Source organism: Oncorhynchus kisutch, linkage group LG27 (assembly GCF_002021735.2).
Source record: "Oncorhynchus kisutch isolate 150728-3 linkage group LG27, Okis_V2, whole genome shotgun sequence".
In the NCBI taxonomy this organism is placed as follows: domain Eukaryota; kingdom Metazoa; phylum Chordata; class Actinopteri; order Salmoniformes; family Salmonidae; genus Oncorhynchus; species Oncorhynchus kisutch.
The window spans coordinates 26,010,245-26,029,557 of NC_034200.2; the positions used below are offsets into that span (position 1 = coordinate 26,010,245).

General features: G+C 43.9%; 1 protein-coding gene across 5 annotated transcripts in view; it reads left to right on the forward strand.

Annotated features, from left to right (window-relative positions):
• Positions 1-19,313, forward strand: part of LOC109871558 (partitioning defective 3 homolog) — a 217,153-nt gene that overhangs the window by 109,911 nt on the left and 87,929 nt on the right. For all 5 annotated transcript variants that reach the window (XM_031806547.1, XM_031806546.1, XM_031806544.1 and 2 more), the window contains 5 exons: positions 3,971-4,172; positions 4,425-4,650; positions 7,623-7,762; positions 7,879-8,007; positions 10,447-10,482. In XM_031806547.1, coding sequence (XP_031662407.1) covers positions 3,971-4,172; positions 4,425-4,650; positions 7,623-7,762; positions 7,879-8,007; positions 10,447-10,482 — 733 coding nt within the window. The remainder of the gene's footprint in view (positions 1-3,970; positions 4,173-4,424; positions 4,651-7,622; positions 7,763-7,878; positions 8,008-10,446; positions 10,483-19,313) is intronic.

Consider the following 19,313-nt stretch of genomic DNA (forward strand, 5'->3'; position numbering starts at 1 on the left):
ATTTTGTACAGTCAAAATGGCTGCCAGGCCACCCATTATGGTGTCATTGACTTGAATGGGGGAGGCCATTCTATTCATTCTAGTTCTGTTGTACGCTGCTTGCATGCCATTCTAGAATCCAGCTAAAGCTTTTGAATGCAATCTTACATTCCTCATCATGCTTTATGTAATGTGCTTTTCAGAAGCATAAGCACTGGTGTACTGTGAAAAAACAGCTGTCATTTGTTTTGTGTGCACACTTACACACTCACAATAACCTATGGCCATAGTGTAGCCTAGTGGTTGAACAGGATTCCCATGTGATTCTGGGAGGAATGGGAGTGAAGTTCTAGAGTCCAGTTCAGGACAGGAACAACAGTCTACAGCCCTCAAACGCAACTGGACTTCAGCCAGTTCCACTGCATTTTTCCCTTTGTTCCACCCTAATCAGGGACTGATTTAGACCTGGGACACCAGGTGGGTGCAATGAATTATCAGGTAGAGCAGAAAACCAGCAGGCTCTGGATGTCTTAGGGTAAGAGTTGAGTACCCCTGGTCTACAAGAATAGTTAAAAACGGAGTTTTATTATATATAAAAAGACAGGGTTTTCACACATGCTAAATGTCAGAAAAGCTTCTCCATTATATTTTTGAGGAACTGGTGGGAGGGCTACATCATTAGAGGTTGACATGGGAGTGAATATTCATCATTGTTCTGTCATTGTTGGTAATGGGCTTATAAGTACGCATTTCACTGTAAGGTTGTATAAGGCCCTGCCCCGCCCCCCTTTCGGAAAAGCTGACCACGACTCCATTTTGTTGATCCCTGCCTACAGACAGAAACTAAAACAAGAGGCTCACGTGGACTGGGACATGTTTCGTATTGCGTCAGATAACAATATTGACGAATACGCTGATTCGGTGTGCGAGTTCATTAGAACGTGCGTTGAAGATGTCGTTCCCATAGCAACGATTAAAACATTCCCTAACCAGAAACCGTGGATTGATGGCAGCATTCGTGTGGAACTGAAAGCGCGAACCACTGCTTTTAATCAGGGCAAGGTGTCTGGTAACATGACCGAATACAAACAGTGCAGCTATTCCCTCCGCAAGGCTAACAAACAAGCTAAGCGTCAGTACAGAGACAAAGTAGAATCTCAATTCAACGGCTCAGACACGAGGCATGTGGCAGGGTCTACAGTCAATCACGGACTACAGGAAGAAATCCAGCCCAGTCACGGACCAGGCTGTCTTGCTCCCAGGCAGACTAAATAACTTTTTTGCCCGCTTTGAGGACAATACAGTGCCACTGACACGGCCTGCAACGAAAACATGCGGTCTCTCCTTCACTGCAGCCGAGGTGAGTAAGACATTTAAACGTGTTAACCCTCGCAAGGCTGCAGGCCCAGACGGCATCCCCAGCCGCGCCCTCAGAGCATGCGCAGAACAGCTGGCCGGTGTGTTTACGGACATATTCAATCAATCCCTATACCAGTCTGCTGTTCCCACATGCTTCAAGAGGGCCACCATTGTTCCTGTTCCCAAGAAAGCTAAGGTAACTGAGCTAAACGACTACCGCTCCGTAGCACTCACATCCGTCATCATGAAGTGCTTTGAGAGACTAGTCAAGGACTATATCACCTCCACCCTACCTGACACCCTAGACCCACTCCAATTTGCTTACAGCCCAAATAGGTCCACAGACGATGCAATCTCAACCACACTGCACACTGCCCTAACCCATCTGGACAAGAGGAATACCTATGTGAGAATGCTGTTCATCGACTACAGCTCGGCATTCAACACCATAGTACCCTCCAAGCTCGTCATCAAGCTCAAGACCCTGGGTCTCGACCCCGCCCTGTGCATCTGGGTACTGGACTTCCTGACGGGCCGCCCCCAGGTGGTGAGGGTAGGCAACAACATCTCCTCCCCGCTGATCCTCAACACTGGGGCCCCACAAGGGTGCGTTCTGAGCCCTCTCCTGTACTCCCTGTTCACCCACGACTGCGTGGCCACGCACGCCTCCAACTCAATCATCAAGTTTGCGGACGACACAACAGTGGTAGGCTTGATTACCAACAACGACGAGACGGCCTACAGGGAGGAGGTGAGGGCCCTCGGAGTGTGGTGTCAGGAAAATAACCTCACACTCAACGTCAACAAAACTAAGGAGATGATTGTGGACTTCAGGAAACAGCAGAGGGAACACCCCCCTATCCACATCGATGGAACAGTAGTGGAGAGGGTAGCAAGTTTTAAGTTCCTCGGCATACACATCACAGACAAACTGAATTGGTCCACTCACACAGACAGCATCGTGAAGAAGGCGCAGCAGCGCCTCTTCAACCTCAGGAGGCTGAAGAAATTCGGCTTGTCACCAAAAGCACTCACAAACTTCTACAGATGCACAATCGAGAGCATCCTGTCAGGCTGTATCACCGCCTGGTACGGCAACTGCTCCGCCCTCAACCGTAAGGCTCTCCAGAGGGTAGTGAGGTCTGCACAACGCATCACTGGGGGCAAACTACCTACCCTCCAGGACACCTACACCACCCGATGTTACAGGAAGGCCATAAAGATCATCAAGGACATCAACCACCCGAGCCACTGCCTGTTCACCCCGCTATCATCCAGAAGGCGAGGTCAGTACAGGTGCATCGTAGCTGGGACCGAGAGACTGAAAAACAGCTTCTATCTCAAGGCCATCAGACTGTTAAACAGCCACCACTAACATTGAGTGGCTGCTGCCAACACACTGTCAATGACACTGACTCAACTCCAGCCACTTTAATAATGGGAATTGATGGGAAATGATGTAAATATATCACTAGCCACTTTAAACAATGCTACCTTATATAATGTTACTTACCCTACACTATTCATCTCATATGCATACGTATATACTGTACTCTATATCATCGACTGCATCCTTATGTAATACATGTATCACTAGCCACTTTAACTATGCCACTTTGTTTACATACTCATCTCATATGTATATACTGTACTCGATATCATCTACTGTATCTTGCCTATGCTGCTCTGTACCATCACTCATTCATATATCCTTATGTACATATTCTTTATCCCCTTACACTGTGTATAAGACAGTAGTTTTGGAATTGTTAGTTAGATTACTTGTTGGTTATTACTGCATTGTCGGAACTAGAAGCACAAGCATTTTGCTACACTCGCATTAACATCTGCTAACCATGTGTATTTTACAAATAAAATTTGATTTGATTTGTAATACACCTGTTGTATTCGGAGCTTGTGGCAAATCACATTTGATTTGGGAATATTACTAGTGGCTGGGAATAAGGCTAGGAATTGCACGGTCGTTGGGAGTGGGGTAATGATGTCTGTTAATCTGTTTTGAGAGAGGAGTTGCCTGTGTGCATCCCATATGGCAACCTATTCCCAATGTAGCACTCATTTTGATCACAGCCCTAAAGTCCCTGGTGAAAAGTAGAGCACTATATAGGGAATAGGGTGGCATTTGGGACATATCCGAGATGTCTAGCAAAGTCTGCTTTAATCTACTGTAACAGGTGTGGCTAACAAGACTACTGCTATGGTAAGATTACACTAAATAGATGGTTTCAGTTCATATCTACACTACCTAATGTTGGGGTTTAAAATGATTTTTCTCCAAACGTGCTTCAGAAACCCCATTCCTTTCATCTGAGCCATATGAGGGATTACATGATGAAACTGGCAAGCCTATTCTAAAGCTATACATTCTTACTCTCTACAAGCTTTAACCACTGTGCTGTGCAGGTGCCCTACCAGCAGGGTTGATAACCACAACTAATGTAGTGTGTAATGTGTGCTTGAGTCATAAATTGGCACCAAATAATTTTTATTGAGCACTACTTTCGACGAGGCCATTCAGGACACACTCCTCCTGTTCCATTTGAGATGCAGACTATGTCGGATCCAACATCTGTGTTGAGTTGTTTTGCTTCTCCCTCCTTCCTGTCCTGAGAGCCCAGAACATGTTCCGCCAGGCCATGCGTTCACCAGTCATCATGTTCCATGTGGTTCCCAACCTGATGAAGGCCCAGTACGAGCAGCTGTCGCACAGCGAGAGGAACCCCGACGTGGCGTACTCCTCTGGAAGCTTCAGCCCTGACTCCCTAGCCAGCGAGAGAAGCAGCACAACCTCAGGCCTGGACCACACCCCACAGGTCTCTCTACGTTTTGTATATTGTCTGTCGAGTGTCCAGAGTGCCGCAGCGGTCTAAGGCGGAGCATCTCAGTGCTACATGCGTCACTACAGACCCTGGTTTGATCCCGGCCGTCCGTGATCGGAGTCCCATAGGGCGGTGCACAATTGGCCCAGCGCCGTCCGGGTTACGAGGGTCTGTCGTTGCGTTTATGATGCAAGGCAAATTTCTTTCTAAACTGATAATGAAATGCTGTCTTATCTTATATCACAGAGGATGTCCCGTGGTCCCCACCCTCACCAGCACCCCGAGCAGGGTGACGCCTACACCTCTCTACCTCACCCCCATGGGCTTGCCCATGGGGGCTCCATGGGCAAGCCCCCATTAGGCCATGCCCCTCCAGGCCGCACCCCCTCCCCTCACAGGGTGCTAAACTCCACCCCCACGGCGGGCTTCACCAAAAAGGTCGGCAGGAGACTGAACATCCAGCTGAAAAAAGGTCAGACGACACACATACATACACACCTAAAAAATCTGTGATTGGACCTTACAAAGCATTGATCTAATCCTCTCCAGCACATCTAATCCTGGCTAGGGGTCTAAGAAAATTGTCTTAAGGCGTCAGCATGCTTCAGTTCGGCTGGCGCCTAGCCGAACAACCGAAAAACCTTGCTTAACTCCAAAACTAACAAAAACACTTCACCAAATACCCTAGTTTCAGACTCTTCATTATCCTTACACCTCTGGACTCTAGCCACTTCCATGCCAGGCAGAAGAACTTAGGTGTTTCATCTCCGAACACTCAAACTTGTTTCTCATGGGGAGGAACCATGGGGTGTTCAGATCCTGACTGCACCTTTGTCCATCCTGAGACATACCATGTGGTTAACCTGACACTCACACCTCACCATTGTTACAGACCCCCCCCCCCCCCCCCCCCCACATTTGTTTGTCAAAAAAGAACAGGTGTTCAAATTATAAAATGCAACATCTCTAATGAAATGAAACATTAGAAAGAGTGTACAAGATAAGCCAAGACGTACATTAAAAAAATACCAAACTCTCTTCCAAAAAAGAATGAATGAAATAAGCTTAATTAAATACCCCCTCCAAAAAAAAAAAATGGCAGAATAAAGTGCAGGTTACCACGACTACAAAGACTAATTGTGGTAGTACCAGTTTCAAGTAGGCTGCTTTTTAGGCATTAGGCTACTTGAAGGTGAAACTATGAGAAATCAAGGGGCCTACTGTAGCATTTGGAATTTGACAACAAAGCTTTAGTTAATTTCTTATATTATAGCAGTAAAAATGGTTTAATTATTCATCGTTTGTATCATGCTTGTATTTTTAAGTACTTTGCGTCGTACTGTGAAACTGCTTGAGGTGTTAGGATCCCTTTAATCAATGACGCCTTTGTTTTGATTGTTTTATTAAGCATGTTATTTTAAATACACTTCAAATAAAGTTTGATATTGGGTCTTTAATTGACCATTGTATGAGTATAGACTCCATAAACTAAATAGACTGTCGTTCTTAAGACATTTTTAGAACTCTGTTATATGCCTATTAAATAAATGTTTGGCATAGGTTACCTACTGAGCTGAACTGGGCCGTGATATCAGGACAATAGACAAGGTGTTAGGGGCTATTAGTGTAAATATTTAGTGTAATTATCCATGACCTTCCAGAGCCAACTAATCAAGACTGGTCAAGCTCTGACTTCTCAATACTGAGCTTCTACTCCTTATCATTACAGGTATTCTGACTGACTTGTACACGCTTGGAAACAGGCCATTTTACTCAGTGTTACTTTCCCTCAGTCTAAGAATTTAGCCTCTTAGATTCTACAAATAAAATGCTGTGTTTAGGTCTGTGTGATGAGGTTGGATAAATAAATACTTGTTCTGTTCAGGAGGAACGCAGCAAATGGTTTGGGTGGAAATATATAATTATTACAGTAGCTTCCAAATAAACATATGCCAGTCTCATCTCATTGATTCATGAAGAGATGCACACTTCAGAATCATTCGATCTAGCCATAGACTTGAATAAAGATGGCCAAACAGCTTCACACTTTTGCCTGAAATGGTGGACAGAAAATGTGTTACAGATTGAGCCATAAATTCCTAATGAAACACACTTCAGGGGTGTATGCAGTGACTGACAGCTGGTCAGAGTTGGCACGGCACAGGCCTCTGCCATAGGAGACACAAACATACCGGTCTCTGCCATAAGGACCAGGTGTGTGTGTGTGTTCCTGCCAGGTGTGGTGGGCAAGAGGGCTTGTTGCTAAGCAGCCACTCTGTCTGTCTGTAGTGTGCACTGTGTCAAAAGCAATGTTGAAGATAGAAGGGCCCAGTCCATATGGCACACCAGCACTGTGTTGGGATGTCTCCACTGTCCTGGACCCCTGGCCTGGAACCAAGCCAGAGTACTGAAAGGCCCAGGCCAGAAATCGGGGATGGATCACAACCTTCACTCTATTCGCTATATTATAGTGGACTGGTCAAAATGAGTGCACTATATAAGGAGTACTGTAGGGTGCCATTTAAAAAGCAGCCGTAACTCCCAACCTGGTTGATTCCTGTTAATAAGATCCCCACTGACCACATCCAGGTGTCTATCGTTCCATTTAGTAGGAGGACAACGTAAACGTAGCTCTGTTATCATCCACCAAGTTCTGGAAGATATTTCTCCTTCCATTCCTTGTTTGCTTTGGTTGAATGAGTACAGTAGTTGCAGATTAACATTCATTTATGAGACTTTGCCTGGCTTGTTATGTGTCGAGTGCAGACTAAACCTTATTTGGATGATAGATTTACTTAGTTAGTTTGCTTGGTAACTCCGACTCACTGGCCTCTTCACAAAACCCAAGCTGTAACACAATCAATCTGGAATTAGAGCACGTCTTTCCTAATCAAGCTAATGTGTCTTCAAAGATCCTGTGTACCATGTGAAGCATAGCGATGGTTAAGCCATTTACTGGTAAGTGTAATACGTGCACATACTGTGGTGGGAAGTTGATTGGCTTATTGACATGGAAGGGATTTGGAGTGTTCTGAAACAGAATCCTCTGAGCATTCTGGAATCCTCTGTTTGCGTTCTGCCTTGCTTGCATTACCGTACACAGCTCAGACAGAGGGATTAGGCTGGGCAGACATTCTACTGAGACATTCTGAATGTGGTGCCGTCTGGGAGAGAAGCGGTCCGATCCCCATCCTCTACACTCAGATTGAGTTGGTCTCATTAGGCCGGGAGGGTTCTGCAGGTTCAACACTGCGTCTTGTCTCAACATTCCCTACTAGTCGTCCAAATTCCTTCCCATGTTCCGTTTTCCTCTTGGAATGCCTGTTGGTTTTCTATGGCCATTTGGACTATATGTTTTGTTGCTGTGTACATCCTAGTGTACCTGTGATATGAAGGCAAGTTCAAATATAGGCCTTCTCACACTTTTTCTCACACTTCCATCAGGTCCGGAGGGTCTGGGTTTCAGCATCACATCGCGTGACGTCCCCATCGGTGGCTCGGCGCCCATCTACGTGAAGAACATCCTGCCCCGAGGAGCTGCCATCCAGGACGGACACCTCAAGGCTGGAGACAGGCTGCTGGAGGTGAGACCCGAGATGAAGGGAGTAGCTGTAAGGATCATATTAGTGATCTCAGGTGGCTTTAGCGGTCTCAAAATGAATGTGAATCTGTATGTTACTAATGGCCATTTGTCTTCCAGGTGAACGGAGTGGACTTGGTTGGGTTGACCCAGGAGGAGGTGGTCTGTCTGCTGAGGGCCACGCCCATGGGAGGGGCTGTGGGGCTTGTGGTGTTACGACAGGAGGAGACCTTCCTGCCCAGAGAAGTGGTATGTCTCTCTGCTCCCATATCACAGCAAACTCTACTTTAAAAAAAAAAAAAATTATTTCACCTTTATTTAACCAGGTAGGCTAGTTGAGAACAAGTTCTCATTTGCAACTGCGACCTGGCCAAGATAAAGCATAGCAGTGTGAGCATACAACAAAGAGTTACACATGATTACTTCCCTCCTCTCTAGTCCCCATTTGTCATATGTCCCCTACTCTCAGGAAAGTCTGTGTGTGTTAGTTTGTATGTATGTTGTTAGGTCCTGTGGTTGTATGTATGTTGTTAGGTCCTGTGGTTGTATGTATGTTGTTAGGTCCTGTGGTTGTATGTATGTTGTTAGGTCCTGTGGTTGTATGTATTTTGTTAGGTCCTGTGGTTGTATGTATGTATGTATGTGTGTTAGGTCCTGTGGTTGTATGTATGTATGTATGTATGTATGTGTGTTAGGTCCTGTGGTTGTATGTATGCATGTGTGTTTGTTCCTGTGGTTGTATGTATGCATGTATGTTGTTAGGTCCTGTGGTTGTATGCATGTGTGTTGTTAGCTCCTGTGGTTGTATGTATGTGTGTGTTGTTAGCTCCTGTGGTTGTATGTATGTATGTGTGTTAGGTCCTGTGGTTGTATGTATGTATGTATGTGTGTTAGGTCCTGTGGTTGTATGTATGTATGTGTGTTAGGTCCTGTGGTTGTATGTGTTAGTATGTTGTTTGTGTTAGTATGTTGTTTCACAGATCTAGTTCATCTCCCTGTTCTCCACTAAGTATTGTTCTCCTAACACATGACCGTTCAGCTTGTTGATTGATTGTGCTGCTCTTTATCCTGGGTTGCGTCCCAAATGACACCATATTCCCTGCATAGTGCACTACTTTTGACCAAAGCCCAAAAATCTTGGTCAAAAGTAGTGTGCTATAGGGAACAGGCCTTATCGGGATCAATACTCATCCTCTGAATAGACCAGGTTTCTTTCACTCAATATGTATCCCAAACGCCACCCTATTCCCTATGTAGTGCACTACTTTTTACCTGGGCCCATAGTGCTCTGGTCAAAAGTAGTACACTATATAGGGAATAGGGTGCCCTTTTGGAACGCAGACTTGATCTATTCATCTGTCTGCTGCCGTCTCATCTGACACATGAAAGGAGAAAACCTCTTCTACCCCCAGGGTTAGGGTTAGTTAAATTACACATGGGAGAGAGAACCTCTTCTACCCCCAGGGTTAGGGTTCGTTAAATTACACTGGGGAAAGAGAACCTCTTCTACCCCCAGGGTTAGGGTTCGTTAAATTACACATGGGAGAGAGAACCTCTTCTACCCCCAGGGTTAGGGTTCGTTAAATTACACATGGGAGAGAGAACCTCTTCTACCCCCCAGGGTTAGGGTTAGTTAAATTACACATGGGAGAGAGAACCCCTTCTACCCCCAGGGTTAGGGTTAGTTAAATTACACATGAAAGGAGAGAACCTCTTCTACCCCAGGGTTAGGGTTAGTTAAATTACACGTGGGAGAGAGAACCTCTTCTACCCCCAGGGTTAGGGTTAGTTAAATTACACATGAAAGGAGAGAACCTCTTCTACCCCCAGGGTTAGGGTTAGTTAAATTACACATGGGAGAGAGAACCTCTTCTACCCCCCAGGGTTAGGGTTAGTTAAATTACACATGGGAGAGAGAACCTCTTCTACCCCCAGGGTTAGGTTTAGTTAAATTACACATGAAAGGAGAGAACCTCTTCTACCCCCAGGGTTAGGGTTAGTTAAATTACACATGGGAGAGAGAACCTCTTCTACCCCCAGGGTTAGGGTTAGTTAAATTACACATGAAAGGAGAGAACCTCTTCTACCCCCAGGGTTAGGGTTAGTTAAATTACACATGGGAGAGAGAACCTCTTCTACCCCCAGGGTGAACATAGGCCTGGTTCTTCTTACTCTGTAGTTGTGGGATAGAGCGCTGGAGCAGGACATTCCTCGCCCTAGGCAATGATTACTGATATAATGATATCTATAGAGGGCCTGTAGTGGTGCGTGTAGATGTGCAGTTTGGTAAAGAAATGCTTTCTCTATTGGTATGTGAAACACTTGTTACTGGTACCACTGTACAGTCCAGATAAATGCATGTTACTGTAGATACATGGATCATTATTAGACATTTTAGTTTTCATTGCTGTTCATTTTCTCCCGTGGTATTCATATGAGCCTGGAGGTCCAGAACACTGCTGGTTTTCTCTTCTACCTGATGTTTAATTGCACCCACCTGGTGTCCCAGGTCTAAACCAGTCGTTAGAGATTAAGAATGAAACTCAGCAGTGGAACTGGCTTCGAGGTCCAGATAGGAGTTTTCCTGATGTATACTGTAGATGCTCCTCCCTCAGTTAGATTTGATGTACAGTGTTGCTGCAAACATCTGTCATTGACTACAGTTCTTCTATCCCCTGTCTCCTCTAGAATGCAGAACCCCAGATGCAAAGCCCCAGAGATTTGGTAAGTCACCTAAACCTGTCGCCTACACTACACAGTGGAGGCTGGTGAGGGAAGGACGGCTCATGATAATGGCTGGAATAGCATCAAACATTTGATTCTGTTCCAGCCATTACAATGAACCAGTCCTCTGATTTAAAGTGTTACCACTGTCGGGCCCACCCACCCCTGGCTGTCGCTGCTCAGCACCCTGCCTGGGTCCTGCAGCATGTTAGGAGCTAGCCTGCAACACTGCCAATTAGGGCTGCACGATTATCCACATTTTTATTGAAATTGGGCTGTGGTATTTTGAACCACCATTGTAACGCACTTTCCATTTTTTTATTTTTCAGTTTTGATTTATTATTCAAGTTGACAGTGTTCTCTACTCAGTCTTTCCTCTTTAGGCAGCTTCACAATCCCCCTGCCCCATGTCACTCAAGCAGGCAGTTCCTCATGCTCCAGATTCACTCAGCATGCATTGACCAAAAAGCAGCATGCAGTCAATAGATTCCTAACTTGAACTATGCAGCTTTCCACTTTGCTTCTTAATATAAATCCACATTTTCTACATGATACAATTTGTTTGTGTATCTTGCTCTCTGCCAAACTCTAGATCATTCTATTTCTATGATTCCAACAGGTATTTTGATCTATAATCACAAATAAAATCAAAAATTGTAATAATATTTTTTGCCGATATCACGCAGCCCTACTACCAATGTTTGAGTAAAGGGGCACCCAGTACATCACTGGGGCTGAGCTCCCTGCCATCCAGGACCTCTATACCAAGCGGTGTCTGAGGAAGGCCCTAAAAATTGTCAGACTCCAGCCATCCAAGTCAAAGACTGTTCTCTTTGCTACCGTACGGGAAGTGGTACCGATGCGCTAAGTCTAGAACCTTCTATCCCCCAAGCCATAATACCGCCAAATAGTTAATCCGGGTAGCTATTTGGTTAACTATCTGCATTGGCCCTTTTTGCACTAACTCTCTTGTCTCATCACAAACTGCTGTTACTGTTTATTATCTATCCTGTTGCCTAGTCCCTTTATCCCTACCTATATGTACATATCTACCTTAATTACCTCATACCCCTCCACATCGACTCGGAACTGTTACCCTGTGTATATAGCCATGTTATCGTTGGTCATTAGCTTGTTTGAATACCCATACTAACATACTGAATATGGATAACATACAGAATATGCTAATTTTTTTTGGCTATTCCTTTATCTACTTCCCCAGAGTCAGAAGAACTCATGGATACCATTTTTGTGTCTCTGCGTTCAGTTTGAGGGAAGTTAGAGGTAGTTTGAGCCAATGCTAACTAGCATTAGGCTTCTAGTCATTGCGCTATGTTGGTCCTCCCTTTGCTGCTATAACAGCCTCCACTCTTCTGGGTAGGCTTTCCAATAGATGTTGGAACATTTCTGCGGTGACTTGCTTCCGTTCAGCCATGAAAATTAGTGAGGTCAGGCACTGATGTTGGGCAATTAGCCCTGGCTCGCAGTCAATGTTCCATTTCATCAGAAAGGTGTTCGTTGGGGTTGAGGTCAGGGCTCTGTGCAGGCCAGCCAAGTTCTTCCACGCTGATCTCGACAAACTACTTCTGTATGAACCCCGTTTTGTGCACAGGGGCATTGTCATGCTGAAACCGGAAAGAGCCTTCCCCAAACTGTTGCCACAAAGTTGGAAGCACATAATTGTCTAAATTCTAGAATGTCATTGTATGCTGTAGAATTCAGATTTCCCTTCACTGGAACTAAGGGGCCTAGCCCGAACTATGAAAAAACAGCCCCAGACCATTATTCCTCCTCCACCAAATGTTACAGTTGGCACTATGCGTTAGGGCAGGTAGCGTTTTCATGGCATCCGCCAAACCCAGATTTGTCTGTCAAGACTGCCAGGTGGTGAAGTGTGATTCATCACTCCAGAGAATGCGTTTCCACTGCTCCAGAGTCCAATGGCGGCGAGCTTTACACCACTCCAACCGACGCATGGTTATCTAAGGCTTGTGTGCGGCTGCTCGGCCATGGAAACCCATTTCATGAAGCTCACGGCAAACTTTTCTTGTGCTGACGTTGCTTCCAGAGGTGGTTTGGGTGTTGCAACCGAGGACAGACGATTTTTATGTGCTTCAGCGATCTCGTTCTGTGTGCTTGTGTGGCTTACCACTTTTTGACTGAGCCATTGTTTCTCCTAGACGTTTCCACTTCACAACAACAGCACTGACAGTTAACCGGGACAGCTCTAGCAGGGTAAAAATTTGACGAAGTTACTTGTTGGAAAGGTGGCATCCTATGACGCTGGTGCCACATTGAAAGTCACTGAGCTCTTCAGTAAGGCCATTGTACAGCCAATATTTGTTTATGGCGATTGCATGGCTGTGTGCTCTATTTGATAAACCTGTCAGCAACGGTGTGGCTGAAGTAGCTGAATCCGTTTGTGTGTACACACACACACACACCTACTAGCGTTCCATAGAGTCTAGTCATTGCGCTAATACTAGTTAGCATCTTCCTTCAAAATGAAAACAGAGACAAACATTTTTTCTCCAAAGACTATACAAGACTATACTTCTTGTCTAGTTCAGATTGTCCTCTGCTTTGCTGTTAGTGACGTGGTAGGTAGTTTCAGGTTTGTAAATATTGAGTCAACCATCATCAACATTTTATTATTGATGATGGTATGCAATGCAGCCCACAGACAAATGCACTTAACTTTATTGCACGATGTCCATAAATTCTCCATGTCCTCCAATTGTGCACTGATTGGAAAAAAATGTAATTCATTCAAGAGTTCAGTAGGGTTCTATAGAGGGGGATGTATTTTCATTACTTAAATAATTGGCTCAGGGAATGAAATGATTCAGTGGCATTAACAACCTGGCCAACTCGTCATTTTACCAATCTGGGAGGCAAAGTCATTAAAGAGTTCAATAATTCAACAGTGTATTTCAGATGGAATCAATGCATTAGAATATACTTTGTTTTGAAATAGATCCATGATTAACTATACTGTATCAGTCAGCCATTCAGTATCGTTATTTATACATTTGGTGCTTCTGTGACCATTTCAGTTCGTTCCTCAATCCATGCGCCTTGGTTGGAGAGCGAGGTAGCAGTCTAGAGTGGTAGTTCTATGTTCCCTGTGATACCTGACCTCTGCCTGCATTCATGGTTCTTATCACAAGCGTGGTCTGTGGCCAAATGGAGAATGATTGGTTATGATCCCCGCTGGCATATCGAACCAATCTTGCCTTCATCTGACTGATAATCTAAGTATAGGTTTAGTTCAGGGGGGTCCTTCTCCAGTAAACCTGTCATACCAGGACCAGGAGATGTGTAACCAGGAGATGTAGAATTTTCTTATGGGGAAACGGCCCAGTTGTGTGATTTTCCTCAGTAACATTTTACTTGAAGTTATTGTGGTGCCTAGATGAGACCCAATCCAGAGTGGGAGGCACCTTGGATCTCAAAGCAATCTCTTTCCTGTGGGATTTTACAAGCCCTCGTCAATGAATCCCCTTCTCTCCTTCCTGGCATGTTCCTACCACAATGTGAACCTACACGTTATACACCTTGGACTCATAGCAAGCTCTCTTTCGCTCTCTTTCTTGCTCGTTCTCTCTTCTCCTTCTCAGTTTCTCTTTCTCTCTACTTCCCAAAATATTCTCCATCTATTTCTCTCTCTCCCCTTCCCGACATATTGCATTACCATTTCATTCTCTTTTTCTCTCTATCTACTTCTCTTTTTCCTGCTCTTTCTCCTTCCGACATACTGTATGACCTTCATCTCATTTTCTCTCTCACTTTTTCTCCTTTCTTTCTTTCTTCCTTTCTCTCTCCTTCCCAACATTCTCTCCATCACTATTTATCTTTCTTTTGATCTCTCGCTCTCTCCTTCCCAACATTCTCATCTTTCTTTCTCTATTTTTTCTTTCTATCTCTCCTTCCCAACATTCTCTCCATCTTTCTTTCATTCTATATATTTTTCTTTCTATCTCTGCATCCTGACATATGTATTATCTCCATTTCATTCTTTCTCTCAATCTCTCCTTTTTCTATCTTTTCACTCTTTCTTTCCTTCCCAACATTCCCTCCATCGCTCTTTCTCGACTCTTTTTCTCTTTTCTCACTCTCTCTTTCGCTCTCCTTCCCGAAGTTCTCTTTCTATATTTCTCTCTCTCCTTCCCGACAGAGTTAACTCCATCTCATTCTCTTTTTCTTTCTTTCTCTCTCTCCTTCCTGACATATTACCTCATCTCATTCTCTTTTTCTTTCTTTCTCTCTCTCCTTCCTGACATATTACCTCATCTCATTCTCTTTTTCTTTCTTTCTCTCTCTCCTTCCTGACATTCCCTTAATCTTTTTCTTTCTCTCTCCTTCCCAACACGTTCCCTTCATCTCTCTCTCGTGTATGAATTTACAAGCCTTGCCAATGAATCCTTTTCTTCTCTCCTTCCCAGCATATTCCCTCCATAATGGGCTCAATTATAAACAGCAGATGTTATCTATTGTTTGAGGCTTTGTTCCACATGACTCTCAACAACACATGAACTTGACTGTTCTGTTGTGGTGCCAGGCAAGACAGCAAGCAGCACTAAGGCTCTTATACCAGTACAGCCAGAATATCTTTGAGTCTCAAATGGCAACATGGTCTCTATATAAAGCACTACTTATGGTCAGAAGCAGTGCACTCAGGGCTCTGAATTAGAACATTTCATTGGTAGCACTGGTGCATTACATAGGGAACAGGTCAAACGCAACAGGAAACATCACATAGACCCTCCACAACAAGTGAATCAGAACATTGCCAACGTTAATCATTAATCATCGTGTAATTGTTGGTAGTAATAGGTTATTTATCTTTGAGGCTCGAAGGGTGTTAGCCTGAGGACACAATGGGGACAGTTGTCACACATGGAATGTGTTGCAAATGGCACCCTATTTCCTAGAGAATATGCTGGCATTTGGTACTAGGCCTTGGTTTACCACATACACATACAGTACAGTAGTACCAATCCATCGCTTATTATATCCATAGTGGTTGATATTGTCGCAAACTGCGTTACAGAAAATTACAACAAGTTGAAATTGAAAAACCATCAGTGGCAGTTACCATGTAATGTGTAACCATGTCATGATCACACACACATTCCCTCTCCCTCGACTCAGTAAGTCATCTCTGATAAAGCATTAACAATAGAATGCAGTTGAGTGCAATTAATTACTGTTGTGGCTCTTTCTGTCTTTCCCTCTCTCACTCACACGGTGCTATTTGTTCCGCGGTGCAGATGCGGCTGCATTCATGTCTCTCGTGTGTGAATGTATGTGTTTCAGAGGGCCCAGTGAATGAACATAACATGCCCTTGCCTTAAAGTGATGTTTCAAGATGACACCTGTTCCTACACATAAAGCACACCGTGACTGCATCAGGGGGGAATGGCAGTATTGGGGGGGGGGGGGTATGGATTAGAGGTCGACCGATTAATCGTAATGGCCGATTTAATTAGGGCCGATTTCTCAAGTTTTCTCAAGTTTTCATAACAATCGGAAATCTTTTTTTTTTATCTTTATTTAACTAGGCTAGTCGGTTAACACTATCTTATTTTCAATGATAGCCTTGTCATTTACAAAATAGCCTCCAATACCCTACTTAACTAATTGGATGCAGTCTATCACAGTGCAATCCGTTTTGTCACCAAAGCCCCATATACTACCCACCATTGCGACCTGTACGCTCTCGTTGGCTGGCCCTCACTTCATACTCGTCGCCAAACCCACTGGCTCCATGTCATCTACAAGACCCTGCTAGGTAAAGTCCCCCCTTATCTCAGCTCGCTGGTCACCATAGCATCACCCACCTGTAGCACGCGCTCCAGCAGGTATAGCTCTCTGGTCACCCCCAAAACCAATTATTTCTTTGGCCGCCTCTCCTTCCAGTTCTCTGCTGCCAATGACTGGAACGAACTACAAAAATCTCTGAAACTGGAAACACTTATCTCCCTCACTAGCTTTAAGCACCAACTGTCAGAGCAGCTCACAGATTACTGCACCTGTACATAGCCCACCTATAATTTAGCCCAAACAACTACCTACTGTATTTATTTTATTTATTTATTTATTCTGCTCCTTTGCACCCCATTATTTTTATTTCTACTTTGCATATTCTTCCACTGCAAATCTACCATTCATGTTTTACTTGCTATATTGTATTTACTTTGCCACCATGGCCTTTTTTTTGCCTTTACCTCCCTTATCTCACCTCATTTGCTCACATCGTATATAGACTTGTTTATACTGTATTATTGACTGTATGTTTGTTTTACTCCATGTGTAACTCTGTGTCGTTGTATCTGTCGAACTGCTTTGCTTTATCTTGGCCAGGTCGCAATTGTAAATGAGAACTTGTTCTCAACTTGCCTACCTGGTTAAATAAAGGTGAAATAAAATCTAAATAAATAAAAATATAATCGATGCAGTGCACATTCGCGAAAAAGGACTGTCGTTGCTCCAACGTGTATCTAACCATAAACATCAATGCCTTTCTTAAAATCAATACACAGAAGTATATATTTTTAAACTTGCATATTTAGCTATAAGAAATCCAGGTTAGCAGGCAATATTAACCAGGTGAAATTGTGTCACTTCTCTTACGTTCATTGCACGCAGAGTCAGGGTATATGCAACAGTTTGGGCCGCCTAATTTGCCAGAATTTTACGTAATTATGACATAACATTGAAGGTTGTGCAATGTAACAGGAATATTTAGACTGATGGATGCCACCCGTTAGATAAAATATGGAACGGTTCCGTATTTCACTGAAATAATAAATGTTTTGTTTTCGAGATGATAGTTTCCGGATTCGACCATATTAATGAATAATATGAAGGCTCGTATTTCTGTGTTATTATGTTATAATTAAGTCTATGATTTGATAGAGCAGTCTGACTGAGCGATGGTGGACACCAGCAGGCTCATAAGCCTTCATTCAAACAGCACTTTCGTGCTTTTTGCCAGCAGCTCTGCTGTTTATGAATTCAAGCATTTCAACCCCCAAGATTAGGCTGGTGTAACGATGTGATGTGAAATGGCAAGCTAGTTAGCGGGGTGCGCGCTAATCGCGTTTCAAACGTCACTCGCTCTGAGACATGGAGTAGTTGTTCTCCTTGCTCTGAATGGGTAACGCTGCTTCGAGGGGTGGCTGTTTTCATTTCGAGCCCAGGTAGGAGCGAGGAGAGGGACGAAAGCTATACTGTTACACTGGCAATACTAAAGTGCCTATAAGAACATCCAATAGTCAAAGGTTAATGAAATACAAATGGTATAGAGATAAATAGTCCTATAATTCCTATAATAACTAACCTAAAACTTCTTACCTGGGAATATTGAAGACTCATGTTAAAAGGAACCACCAGCTTTCATATGTTCTCATGTTCTGAGCAAGGAACTGAAACTTTAGCTTTCTTACATGGCACATATTACACTTTTACTTTCTTCTCCAACACTTTTGTTTTTGCATTATTTAAACCAAATTGAACATGTTTCATTATTTATTTGAGGCTAAATTGATTTTATTGATGTATTATTATTATTACGTTAAAATAAGTGTTCATTCAGTATTGTTGTAATTGTCATTATTACAAATCCATTCTAAAAATCGGCAGATTAATCGGCATCGGCTTTTTTTTGTTCTCCAATAATCTGTATCGGCGTTGAAAAATCATAATCGGTCGACCTCTACTATGGATGGCTGTGGAGTTTCATTCTAATCTCAAATAATTCTAATCTCGTGGACCAACTTTTTAGGCCAGCTGGTGTGTGTAATGCACCATCTGAGAGGTGGTGTGTGTGTTTAGGAGGATAGGGACAGTTGCTATTTGTGAATATGCCTTAAAGATGGAGATATTAAAAGACACATTACCTGCATGTTAGCATCACATAATTCATTGAGGTGCTCCTTGTCTTGTTTAATCACTCACTGGCCCGCTCCATGTGGAGTCTGACTATGACTTCACTCCTGTGTAAGTGAGTGTGTGCAGTTTGTACTCCATGCTGTGAGTTTCTCTTAGTGCGCATGCATGCAGGCACACGCCTCCATGTCAGTCTGCCTGGACTCCTGTCTGTCTATTATCCCAGGTGTTTGATATTCATGCTCTATCAGCGTCCAGTCTCAGGCAGAGAAAGAGAGCTGCTTTAAAAAGGGCAGCCAACAGTGCTCTCCACGCATGGGTTCGCTCCAGCAATTACAACCTCCAGCGCCTTCTCTCCTCGCTGCGCTTTTAATTTGTTTCAAGTGACTTTACAATGTCATCAAATAGACAGGTTTGTGGGAAAGTTGAGAGCACCTCTCTAATAGCTTCAGGTGATGCTGTTCAGAGCAACCAGGGGTGTAGTGGGGGGGGGGGGGGGGGTGTATTCTCCCCCTGCTTAAGGTTGATACACCCTGTGGAATACAAAGCAGCATGCAGTCTTGGAGATGGGGGAAGAAGAGGGGAGGAGAGGCAATTCTGCTGTTGTTCCACCTGAATTCATTCTCACTCTTTCTCCTCTTTCTCTTCTCTTGCGCTCTTCCCTCGCCCGCTCTCTCCCTCTCTCCACAAAGTAATCCGATCTCTCTCTGCAAACAATGGAAGCTAATGAATGTCTGACACTGAGCTTGATTATGACTGCATTCATTACACATGCACATAATTTCCAGTAGTTAAGTGTGCAGATTTATTCAAAGGACAGCTGTCAATTTAAAAGGCAGAGGAATAGCTTTTTTTTTAAAGGCAAAGGAATAGCTTTTTTGTTCAATGAGGTTCAAGCACCTGTTGCATTTTGTGATATAGTGTCTGTTTCTGTGTAG